Source organism: Ambystoma mexicanum, chromosome 2p, assembly GCF_040938575.1.
Source record: "Ambystoma mexicanum isolate Mex_15411 chromosome 2p, UKY_AmexF1_1, whole genome shotgun sequence".
Lineage (NCBI taxonomy): Eukaryota > Metazoa > Chordata > Amphibia > Caudata > Ambystomatidae > Ambystoma > Ambystoma mexicanum.
In genome coordinates this window covers 75307047-75319796 of record NC_090923.1, presented here as the reverse complement: position 1 = coordinate 75319796, position 12750 = coordinate 75307047, and the positions used below count along the sequence as shown (strand labels likewise).

General features: G+C 44.4%; 1 protein-coding gene across 3 annotated transcripts in view; it reads right to left on the bottom strand.

Annotated features, from left to right (window-relative positions):
- The window catches only part of LOC138566223 (laminin subunit beta-1-like), an 882924-nt gene that overhangs the window by 102911 nt on the left and 767263 nt on the right, over window positions 1-12750 (bottom strand). For all 3 annotated transcript variants that reach the window (XM_069643284.1, XM_069643285.1, XM_069643283.1), the window contains exon 31: window positions 2841-3048. In XM_069643284.1, the coding sequence (XP_069499385.1) occupies window positions 2841-3048 (208 nt within the window). The remainder of the gene's footprint in view (window positions 1-2840; window positions 3049-12750) is intronic.

The window sequence follows — 12750 nt, the reverse complement described above, 5'->3', positions numbered from 1 at the left end:
AGAGCAATCCCTGCACCAGGCACAGAAGGAGGACTCACAACTCACGGCAAGGTGCCTTTACTCATGTCTGGGGACAATGTAAGTAGTGTAAGTGGTCTTGTTTAGTGTCCTTCTGCCACTGTTGGTGGCCTTTCCTGCAGGTGGCTTTGTGAGAAATAAAGGGAAATGGGGTTCATTAGTGAAAAAGTGGGGGAAGCAGATGCAAAATCTGTACGGTAGACGGGTTCAGTTCAGGATGGGCTACTTCCTTTCACCAGACCTCTCCATTACCTAGTATCGCTGATCTCACAGCTGTCCTTACTTCAAAGTTAATTCACAGGTCTGCCATTCTTTGCCTCTCATCCACACGCGTGCAGCCTTCACTTGTGCTCTAATGTTGCTACTTCATTCGCTTTAAAACAAACTGGTCTCTCAGGTCGCTTGCCAACTCATCGGCTGTGTGCGTCTCTTTCCTGTTTTTGCTATTTCCAATTCACGAGTTAAGGTTAGTACCACAGGCTTGGCCTTGCCTCCCTAACTCTGCCGTTCACCCGGCAGGATTGCTGGAGTCCTTGAAACATAATGCAGTATTCACTTGTGGGATCCAGCCTTCCCCACGTGTCTTTTGTGGCCTGTTGGAGGCAACGACCTCCAGTAGGGAACTCTTGGTGTTTTCGGCCTGCTGCTCTCGTCCTTTGGTCCATTGCCTTGCTCCAGTAAGTGTGCCTTCCTCCCGGAGGTTCTGCTGGTACTCGTGTTCCGCCTTGCTCAGAGTGTGTCTTTAGGTGGTGCCTTTTATTCATGGGAGGAGAGCTAATTGGTATTAGGTGTATGCACTTAGAATAAAGTGCCTGACTTTGCCGGACCCGATTAACGGGACATGTCCTGTACCATGTGGGAGAGTTAGTTTGGTTACTCTCAGTCGCCCTCTTCCTCTGTCCAATGTTTGTGTAAAAAGGGGGGGTTGGGACTTCAGAAAATCCTACAAAATAGGATGGGGTAGATGAACAAAAGAGTGGGGAATACCGTGTCTCACCATCTGCTGCCTCACCCCCACTCCCCACAGATCCCTCACCCAGGTGATTCTCTTGCACTGGTCCACCTCCAAGAACTGGATCCAAAAGCGATGGCTGTGTCCTGGCCACCTGGATGACAAGTCCCCGAGGACTAGCGGGTGAGACACCTTTTGGTTTCTCACATTTCCCATAAAACTAATAACCCCCGACTCTTCTAAATATTTTCTATATGTATACAAATGCATCTGCCCAAAGGTATATGTAGGCAATAATTTCTTCAATGGAAGGTCCACATTTCACAACACATATGGGTCATGGAACATGCAGACAGTAGATATAGAATGTGCACTAAATTATGCAAATGTGCATAATCCAAAACTTTATAAAAGCTCTATATATAAAATGCTTAGGTATGTTTACATACTCAGCTGATGCAATTTATTAGTGTTAGATTGCCCTCTGCTGTCCAAATGGCAAAGTACACCCACTATAATTTCAACAAACAGAATGATCACGGTTCTATGTGGTCACCTTCACTTCCACTATCGCAAACATTCAGAGGTTATTTCTTTCCACCCTCACTTCTCTTCACACAGGGCATGGCGGTTCCAGTGTCAATGTACAGTTAATTATTCGCTCTGCGTTTCAGTCTCTAAAGAGCGAACAGCTGTAGGACAAATGTCTCCTCATGAGTTAAAAGTGAAAGTAGGTGCTGTAATGATACTACTCCGCAATCTTATGCCATCACAGGGACTCTGCAATGTCACAAGGTTGACAATTATGCATCTACAATGACACATCATAGAGGCTTGTGTGATTGATGGAACTTAGATACTGCTCTTATACAACTCAGACCTCTCATTCCATCTGATATGTTTAGCCTTTTCAATGATCATTAATAAGTCACAGGGACCTATGCACCTTTCCTGGAAGCTACCATTGGTAATTCCGATATTTAAGAAGGGGGCAGAAGTGGTCCGACTGATATTGATCTTTAAGGTATGCTAGAATGGTGTATGTTACACCAGGAACAGCTAGTATATTCTAAAACTGATCAAGTTGCACCATAACACAGTGAAATGTTACAGAAACTTGATTTTTACATTAAAGACAGTTACATGTGGCCTGAAGTGTGACCAGGAAGCAGAGGACCTTTTGGGGGACGATATCATTTAAAACCTTTGAAATTGTATAGAAAACATAGTTTTTATACAAACATGCCAAAGGGTTAAGAAACCAACAACAGATGATATTCTTTTAAAATTTGGTTGGATGTTCACTGATTCTGGCGAATAATGTGTTTCATGTATAGGCTAAGTGTATAAGAGGACTCTTGTTGAATCAATGCAAAATTCTGTCAACATAGCATGAATGTATTATTTGTACACAGATGGGAAGAAGTGGAAGGTGTCCTTTAGTTTGCTGAAGTATGTTTTCTGTGTCTAGCATAATAGTATGATGATAAGACTGTTTATGAGATGATGTGTACAGCTATTATCGGTATGGCATACAAACAGAATGAGCACGGGTCTATGCGGTCATCTTCACCTTCCACTATCACAAACATTCAGAAGTTACTTCTTTCCATTTGTACCAAGTGAAAGATGTTTGCAAAGATGCACAAAGCCTGACATACTTTGGCCATTTCTTTAATGGTAATTAATTCAAGAAATCCATAATGAACTCTTTGGGGTCAGAGTGGGGCTGTCATTTGTGGTTCTTGTACATGTCTTCTACAGATTGTTATGCAGGCACTAGAAGAGGAAGGGTGAAGGTGACCTGCACAGCAGTTTCACTTGCCTGCTCACAACATCAAAAAGATGCACTCATATCTGGAACACTTACTTAGCAGCCACCGCCTGGTTGAGCAGGTCTGTGGCGATGGCAACGCTCTCGGCGGTGCTGTTCAGAATCTTGTCCACTTCACCGAGGTTGCCGATGCTCTCCTTGATCTCCTTCAGGAGCTTTGTGATGTCACCTGGACTGGCTGGCAGTGAGATGTTCAAGACCTGTTGCGCCACCAGCTCGATGCTCTCAGGATCGGCTCCTTCCTCTGCAGGAGAAGAATGCGAGATTAGAAGTGCTGGTGGCTGATAGCTGACACAATGAGGCGTAAAGTGCTAGTGGGGCAATAAGGTAGAACTCTGGAGGTATGGAGGTGAAGGCAGGTGAGATATTGAAGTGCTGGTGGCTGATATCTGACACAATGAGGCGCAAAGTGCTAGTGGGGCAATAAGGCAGAACCCTGGAGGTATGGAAGTGAAGGCAGGTGAGATCTTGAAGTGCTGGTGGCTGATATCTGACACAATGAGGCATAGAGTGCTAGTGGAGCAATAAGGCAGAACCCTGGAGGTATGGAAGTGAAGGCAGGTGAGATATTGAAGTGCTGGTTGGGTAAGAAGGCAAACAGGTGAATAATGTCCTTAGGATTGAAAGTGCTGAACACATGAAAAGTAGAAGTGCTGGTGTGTGATGTGGCGGAACATGAGAACTAGGATGATAGGACAGAATGCATGAGAAACCGGTGTTCAAGCGGATGATGGGGTAGAACACACAATAGGGCAGAAGATGTGAAAACAAGAGGTGCTGGTGGAAGAAGCAGTAGAACATGGGACATAGGACGATAGATCAAAACACGAGATATAGGAATGGTGGCAATGGAACAAATGACATTTGAAAGTGTTGGTTTGGTAAGAGTGAAGCACACAAGAGGTGTGGAATGGGTGACATTTTGTGTGAGATGCTAAAATGCATGGAATAGTTAAGTGCCAGTGGGGTTTAGAGCCCAACAAAAGGAAATAGAACATTGGTGGCGGGTAATGGTATTAACGCATAAATGAGTGGAATTCTGGTGGGTGAGGCAGCATAACACATGAGACGTAGCAGTGTTGCCTGGGTAATTCATTGGGCACTTTAAATCCTGCACCTTAATTCAGAAGGGGAATCCTGTCTGTGTTTAATCCAGCTACCCCAAATGAATTTGCTTCCATCAAACCCACCTCTATAGATAATATTAAAATATGAATCCTCAAATATAAGGCAGGATGCCCTCCTAAAGACAGTGGCTCTTCATAAATGGCGAGCACCCCTGTTTTCTCCCACTAACAGCATGATCACTTCACCTTTTTCTTCTGGGATCATCGCCAGTGATTCCAAATAAGCAGTGGTTCTGGCCCTACTAAAATCCTAAACTTTGCATGCTGGTCCTGTCAGATTTTGTCCCAACTCTTGAATCCCGTACCTCGATAATACTGTTGAGTTAGTAAATATTTAACACCTAGAAAAGATTTACAGCCTCAAACACGCTGGATTATTCCAGATGGGTTTTGCCCGGATATCTGTGGAGAAATTGGTGTCTCGTCCATGGCAATTTTTTGATGTGAGGTTTGAAAGAAATGTATAAGCCGCGGCCAAACCGTCAAACTCTATCTGGGCACAGATCATAAACTTGAAGAAGAGTTAAGGGCAAGTGGAACAGTGGAGCAGAAAGATCAGGGATGTCATTTCGCCAAAATGCCAGGAGCTGCGGAAGTGACATCTCTCGACCCTTGACCTCGAAGTGAAGTGATGTCATTTGACCCCACCCCAAAGTGATATCACAGGAAGCGATGGAACACAACCTTTCACCCCTTGATAAAACAGGAAGTAGCATCACATAGCATTGTTTCTAAGTAAACTACGAAAAGTATGGTTACGATATTACTATAATGTGATATACCATCATCATCATAAAAGTTTATTCGGAAACAAATTATCCATAAACCATTAACAGAATAAAAATGTGATATACATTTCATACATTTAATTCAAGAACGGATCGCCATATGTATGGTTAAGATCAGTGTATGTAGGCCCATATTACCAAATTACTGTGAATGCAAGCAGACGTCCATGGCCCAATGTTAATGATGTGTTATTATGTGGAATTTACAATTAAGTGCTTTATCTAGAAATCATATACATACAATATCACCCAACCTGTGTTGGTGCTCTTTGATCGACCTCAGAAGGAAGAGTTGAGGTGTTTAAGAACAGACTAAAACAGTGACTCACCCCCTGAAGTGTGCCTGAAATAAATATTTAATGAGTCTAGCAATTATGGTATAGAATTCCAGAAAGACACATTATTTGGTATTCCTCTTCTTTCTTATTTAGGGCGACTGCTGAAAGTGTTAGACTTGCGGAACCCTTGTTCGTTTTTTCTTTTTAAGAGGCCTGAACAAGATAGCCAGCCATTCCAGAGGCAAAGAGCCACATGGCGTTGGCCACAGCCCTGGAGCTTGCATTAAAAAATAATAATAATAAAGGCAGATTTTTTTTAAACCTTTTTTTAGGGGTAGCAAGGGAGGCCTCAGGGGGTTAGTGACCCCTAAATAACATCCCTGAGGAAGATTGAATAAAGAGATGCGGTTTTAAAGCTTTCCGGATCAACAAGAACAATGACTGTGAAGAGCCCAGATGGAGGGGGATGGAATTCCAAAGACGAGCGTTGTGTATGGCATATTTCTTAATTATTTATTTGTTATTTTATATACAATAAGGAACAATGTTCTTTAGATCACAAAAGAACGCACAATAGATAAGAAATCAGACTTGACGGGAACCCGTGAGCTTCTTACAATGGGGTGAGTTCGAGTGACATTCTGACCAGGTTGTGGAGGGGAGTAAATGGCACAGTCACCGGGGACAATATACGGATTCACCTACATAGATTAAGGAACTACATACATTCATTAAGCTTACCATAATATTGGCCCTACTTTCATTGCAAAAATACTTTATAAATACTCTCCCACTAGTGCCATGTGGTTTGGGGAGAAGGGTCTTTTACGTAACTGTCAGTTCTGATATGAAAGGGTCGGTGGCAGGCCCTTCTCGCTGCTGGTGCCTCCCCTCTGGAATAAAATCCTCTTCGACATCCGGAGGATTCTGGATCATTTAGCTTTCTGTCGGCTTCCTAAACATTTCACCAGTATACTAGTGAAGACTGCAAGGATTTGTCAATACCTCGCCCCTTGTTGGCTGTTAGTTTAAATAACAACATACCATAACATTACTAATGAGACAGTACAGTGCTGGGGAGTTGGGGGTAGAGTCCTGAGATGCAGCTGCGCTGGTGGGAGAGTGGACAGATGATATGATATATAGTGGTGCTGGGGGCGTTTGAGCAGAACACATGGGATGGGTCAGTGGTACTGGGGCTGCGGAGGAGGTGGTCGCTATTGGTATAATTTTCTAAAAAGCAAAACGGGAGCGGATTTATCTTGAACAGAAATTATTTTTGGTCCTCATTGAACCACATGAGCCTGACAGCCCCCCTGGTGTGTTAGACTTTCCAACTGCTCGCAGCAGTGGCATGACAACAGTCAAGAGACAATTTCCACTATAGGCACTAAATATTGTTAAAAGTTGGCGACAGCTCCACCTTGTGGCCATAACGTAGAGTACAGCATCTTCCCCTTTTATCGGTAAAATGATTCTTGGAACTGCTGAACACTGGGCATTGCTCAAAGAACATGTGCGTCATCACCGCTCCGGCGTGTGCAGGTGCTTCAATCTGTTGAGAATACACGCGGAAAGGCCTACAGATCTTGCACGAATGATGTGTCATTGCATTTATTTTCGTGCTGGACGCAGCAGTCAATGCCGTTTCCTCCCCATTCCTATAGACACACTGTCAGAGCTCTTGGGAGTTGTATTTACCCAATCCCTGGAGTAGCCCCCTCCTTCTAGAGCATATCATCATCACAACTTTATTTCGATCCAACAGATCAAAAAAGTCACATACATAAAACATCAAAACATTAATAACAGTTTGTGACAAATTACAAAAATCAGCGTATCCTTCAAAACCATTTTGGATTGAATTAAAATGATCATAAAACAGATTATACATCAGGCAAAAATAAGACGTCCTTACGCGAACTTGTATAAAAATGTGCTCTCTTCCTCCATGATCGGCAGAGAAAATTCCCCACAGCTGCATCTGTTCTCCATTCATCAACGCGGTATACTGAACAATACGCTGGTTTATCCAGAATTCTTCAAGATGGCGCTGTCTTCCAGTGGAGAGGATTAGCTTTATGACCACAGGCCTGACCTGTACAGGTGCACTGTACAAGATAATACTCCATTCCATCTTAACTAACCGCACTCTTCATCCTCACAGTCACGAGCGCTGCGCGCACGCGTCTACGCTGAGGTTCAAGTTTTTGGGAGGAAAGATAGCTCAGGGGCAACGCGTTTGTCTTGGAAGCAAGACAACGCAGTGCAACACAGGTAAGATTCCCGATCCCGTGCTTAGAAACCATATGCACGTTACAAATGAACAATTCAATGTAAATACAAATTATAAGCTTGGAGCAAAGGGTACCACGTGCATTCATTGATCACGTCAGAGTTTAGATTTCTATAGTGAAATGGTTCAGGCCCGACAGGTATTAACTTATGAAGGAGCACTTTTTTGTCTCTCTGCACCATGCTTCTTCCTTTAACTTTATCTAGGATCCCCTCCGCCTGGAGTGACCCAGCAATGGGCCTTAAACCAACCACCCTCTTCTATGCTCCAGACCAGGGCCAGTCAATGCCTGGACAGTGTCCCAGGCAAAACAATATCTGGCACCCCCCACAGACAGAAGATCTACACAGCCACATACAGATATCTGTGCAGCACTCCACAGACAGAAGACCTACACAGCCACAGACAGATATCTGTGCAGCACTCCACAGACAGAAGACCTACACAGCCACAGACAGATATCTGTGCAACACTCCACCGACAGAAGACCTACACAGCCACATACAGATATCTGCGCAACACTTCACAGACAGAAGACCCACACAGCCACATACAGATATCTGTGCAACACTCCACCGACAGAAGACCTACACAGCCACATACAGATATCTGTGCAACACTCCACAGACAGAAGACCCACACAGCCACATACAGATATCTGTGCAACACTCCACCGACAGAAGACCTACACAGCCACATACAGATATCTGTGCAACACTCCACCGACAGAAGACCTACACAGCCACATACAGATATCTGTGCAACACTCCACCGACAGAAGACCTACACAGCCACATACAGATATCTGTGCAACACTCCACAGACAGAAGACCCGCACAGCCACATACAGATATCTGTGCAACACTCCACCGACAGAAGACCTGCACAGCCACATACAGATATCTGCGCAACACTTTACAGACAGAAGACCCACACAGCCACATACAAATATCTGTGCAACACTCCACCGACAGAAGACCTACACAGCCACATACAGATATCTGTGCAACACTCCACAGACAGAAGACCCACACAGTCCCATACAGATATCTGTGCAACACTCCACCGACAGAAGACCTACACAGCCACATACAGATATCTGTGCAACACTCCACAGACAGAAGACCCACACAGTCACATACAGATATCTGCGCAACACTCCACAGACAGAAGACCTGCACAACACTTCACAGACAGAAGACCCACACAGCCACATACAGATATCTGTGCAACACTCCACCGACAGAAGACCTACACAGCCACATACAGATATCTGTGCAACACTCCACAGACAGAAGACCCACACAGTCACATACAGATATCTGTGCAACACTCCACCGACAGAAGACCTACACAGCCACATACAGATATCTGTGCAACACTCCACAGACAGAAGACCCACACAGTCACATACAGATATCTGCGCAACACTCCACAGACAGAAGACCTGCACAACACTTCACAGACAGAAGACCCACACAGCCACATACAGATATCTGTGCAACACTTTAATGCAACATGACAAATCATCATTTTCCTGACTTTGTCTCTTTATGCTGCCGGGAGTAAATGAAATAGGAAGGAATGAACTCGACAAAGATGTCCATAAAGGTCAGAAGTCAAAATTGGTGATGGAACGCTGACTCGCCGCCCACTATGGAGGAGCAGTCAGCCCAATGAAAACACGGAGTGCTCTGTCATCTCCAGCAAGCAGTTGAGGGATTGTCCCTGGGCTGGCGTTATTTGGCACATCAGTACCCCATCGCACATGGCCAATGGCCCATGCAAGGCCTGGGAAGTTTGGTTTCCTAAGCCTTTGCATGGTGCACTGGGAATGCAGTCTGTGTTACTGCAGGGACACATGTGCATAGGGTTGCTCCTGTGCCTCCACGGGCAACCAGAGGCACAGCAGTGCCTCTGATGAAGGCGCTTTGGCTCCACAACACATGTACAGGAAACAGGAAGAGACCACTTCTTACTGCCTGGTTACTGTTGCATGCATCACGGTAACAGGAGCACCATCGTAGGAGCATGAGATGGCGTGAGGATAAGCAGGGCCTGGAGTCCAAACCGGGCTGCAGGTAAGAAATAAAATGCATGTATATATGTATGTATGAGTGTGTGGTACTAAAGGAAATCATCCAATATGATGTGTATGTTTATGTAGTCATACTGGCCTACATTGGTGCAGCCGGTCTGGATATGATTTCTTACTGTAGCATAGCTTTTTGTTTACTGGCATAAAGGGTAAAGCCAACATGATGAGTGCTCTTAGCTGGCTATACTGGCCTACATAGGTACAGGCAATCTTGAAATGTTTTCTTAATGTGGTATGGAATTTTTTACAAGGGTATATCCAATGTGATGAGTGATCTTACCTGGCTATAATGGCCTACAGTTTTTCACTTAGTCTGGATAGGTTTTTCCTACTGTGTCATAGCATCTTTTACGGGCAAAGCTAAAAAGAATATGTTCTTACATTGGGGAACTGGCATATATTGGCAGAACCAGCACGGCCACGTTTCCTTATAGTATCATTGGTGTCATTATGTGCAAAGTAAATGTATGCCTTATGTGAGAGAACTGCCATATACTGGTGCAGCCAGAATGGACATGATTGGGCACAAACATCATGAACACGTTTTTATACGAGCACATATTGTAGGCAAAGACATCATAACATGTTTTTGGAAAAGGCTCCTCTGCACTGTAGGTGACTTGCATCTGTTGGATTTTTACATCTGTTATTGTACAAAACCGGCTGCAAACTGTGTGGAATTGTATCACATTTTTCACAGAAAGTGTGCTGCACCATTTCAACTCATTATTTTCAAATTCCCTGTGGGGACAACCTCCAAACCCCTCTTAGTAAGTTTGGGGTCCCTCAATATGCCTGGCTACTCAGGAATATTCTTAGGAAACATTTAGACCCCTCCACTTAAAAAGATCACCAGCCACCACTGCCTCCCACCTAAATATAGCACATGTTCTTTGGTCGGGAACATGTGACATTACTTTCCAAGGGCAGGAGGCAACATATCCTTCAGCTATTTGTGTTTTCCTATGGAGACATGCCATCATTAGAGTGCATGATATTGAAGCCTATGGTGTACGCTTCATGAATAATCTATATTATGATACACAGGGCACTACTGTAGTCGATTAGCGCCCAGAGGAAAGGGTACAGTCTGGGCCAGATACTCATCGTCATTGAAATATGGGCACTAAGTGTCGATACTCCAGTGCAATTCCCAGCACATGGAATGTCCGCACCCAACATCCACCTGGGTACCTGGCTGCCTTGGGTGCTGCCACATCGCAGCACTGCTCCCCTACATGTATTCAAATCCTGCCCGCACCATGATAGCCACACTCACCTCTTCACTGAACCATGGCATCCTCTCGTGCTCCACCAGGCTTTTCTGTGGTCTTCCTTTTCAGTGAGTAAAATTGAAAGGAGACACAGATTCAGAGTTGGCAATCATGGTTGCCATCTTGGAAGTGTTTTTTCTTTAATGTTTTCACATCTGGATAACTGGTGCACAACTATTTCTTCTGATTTGAAAACAATATGTCCCACCAAATCGATGGTTGCTCATAGGCTTAGCATCCATGGTAGAGGGCACTAATGGGGCTTAATTAACAGTGACCCTATCAGGGCCCTTGCAACTTCAGTTGTGGGCTATTACGCACTGTTAGTACCCTGACTGACCTCCACTAATGCTAAATCAGAAGCCACACAAGAAATATGGTTGCATGTCCTTTGATGAACTTCAAAGCAATTTGGCCACTAACTGATGATAGCCCCTTGAATCTGCTGATGTATACAGGCCCAATGCCTGCCTCTTTGCCGTGCCGCTCTGTCCTTCGACGTCAACTCTCACGACTGTTTTTTTTTTTCATTCTTTTCCCCGGAACCTCTTGTGCTCGCATCAGCGTCTCTCCTCTCTGAAGTTTCACTTCTCTACAAGTCTTTGTGGTTGTGATCCATTGAGGGGGGGGAGGATTTCTCCTCTGGCACTTTTTCAATGTACCCTGACAGCCATTGTGTAGAGAGTCCACAGTGGCCGTCGTTACTTGCTTTCTTTTTTGTGTGCTGATTATCCATTTGCACAGCAATTTATTATTATTTTTTTCATCTGTAAAGCGCCTAAACCATGGGGCATTGAGGCGCTGTTGCAAACCAGTTACATGTTACATAAACTTCCACCAGTGGTCCCGTCATAGACATGCCGCCATAGACATACATGCAGGTTATTACTGCAACAGATCGTTTTTTTCAATCGCTTGGTGTTCAGAAGCAAAGGTCCATTTTTCAATGTTTACGCCTGTATGGGAGATAGTGGGATTTAGTTGGCCATAAATCCAGTTAACTTGGGATGTGGGCCATCATGCACCATTTGTAACCACACGCACCGGCTGAAATGCTAAATGAAGCCATGTATGAGTGAGGATAATCGTACAGCGCCCACATCTAAGTGTTCACACTTCTAGCAGCTAGAGAAAATAGGGAACAGGCAAGAAGAACGATTGCACAGGATCACACAACTCTGTCAAGTGGGGAAGCTGGAATTTGGGGCCAGATTCCCCTTATCACAATTTGGCAGTAGACTGCAATTTCTCTAATCCTACCTTAAATTTTACACAAATGTCGAATCAATACAGTTGTGCAATGCCAAACTCACACATACATATAAACAAAAATCTAGGGTATGGTGCCTAGGGCTTTCTCTACCTCGTTCCCCTTGAAGTGGAACTGGCTGCATTTTTGCAGAAAACCTTTTTTATTTTAATTTTTAATTATAATTTGTTTTTATTTATTTATTCATATACAGGAAGAACACTGCTTTTTTTTAATCACAGAAGTACATATAATAGATAAGAAATCAGACTTGACGAGAAGCTGTGAGCTTCTAACAATGGGGTGAGTTTGAGAGACATTCTAGTCAGGTTGTGGAGGGGAGTAAATGGAACAGTCACCAGAGACAATACATAGCACAGCTATATCATGATTGCCTTACAGGAACCCCCACCAATAGTTAGGCTCCTTTAGCCCAATTCTGCCCAATGCACACCAGGACGCCACAGCCGCATTCAGCGCTGTTAGCAACCAAATAGGAAGACACAGCCCAACAACCAATAGGGCTTCCGGCCACGGACCAATGGACACTAGTTTGACAAACCATATAATGCAAGTCATTACACTCCCCAGTTGTACCTGAACCCGGAGGCAGAAAGATACAACAAGAGAGGCAAGTTGCTCCCCTAGCTCGCGCACGGCATCTTTTGCTTAATTTAGCTTCACTTTGATTTAAATGCAGGTGCACCACGCAACTCAGTCACCACCTGTTTGTAACCCTGTTGTCACTTCTGACCCAGTGGGAGCCTTGTCAAGCCACAGTGGCTACCTCTCAATTAGCTAAGAGACAGTGGGTGAGTATAGATCCAGACACCCAC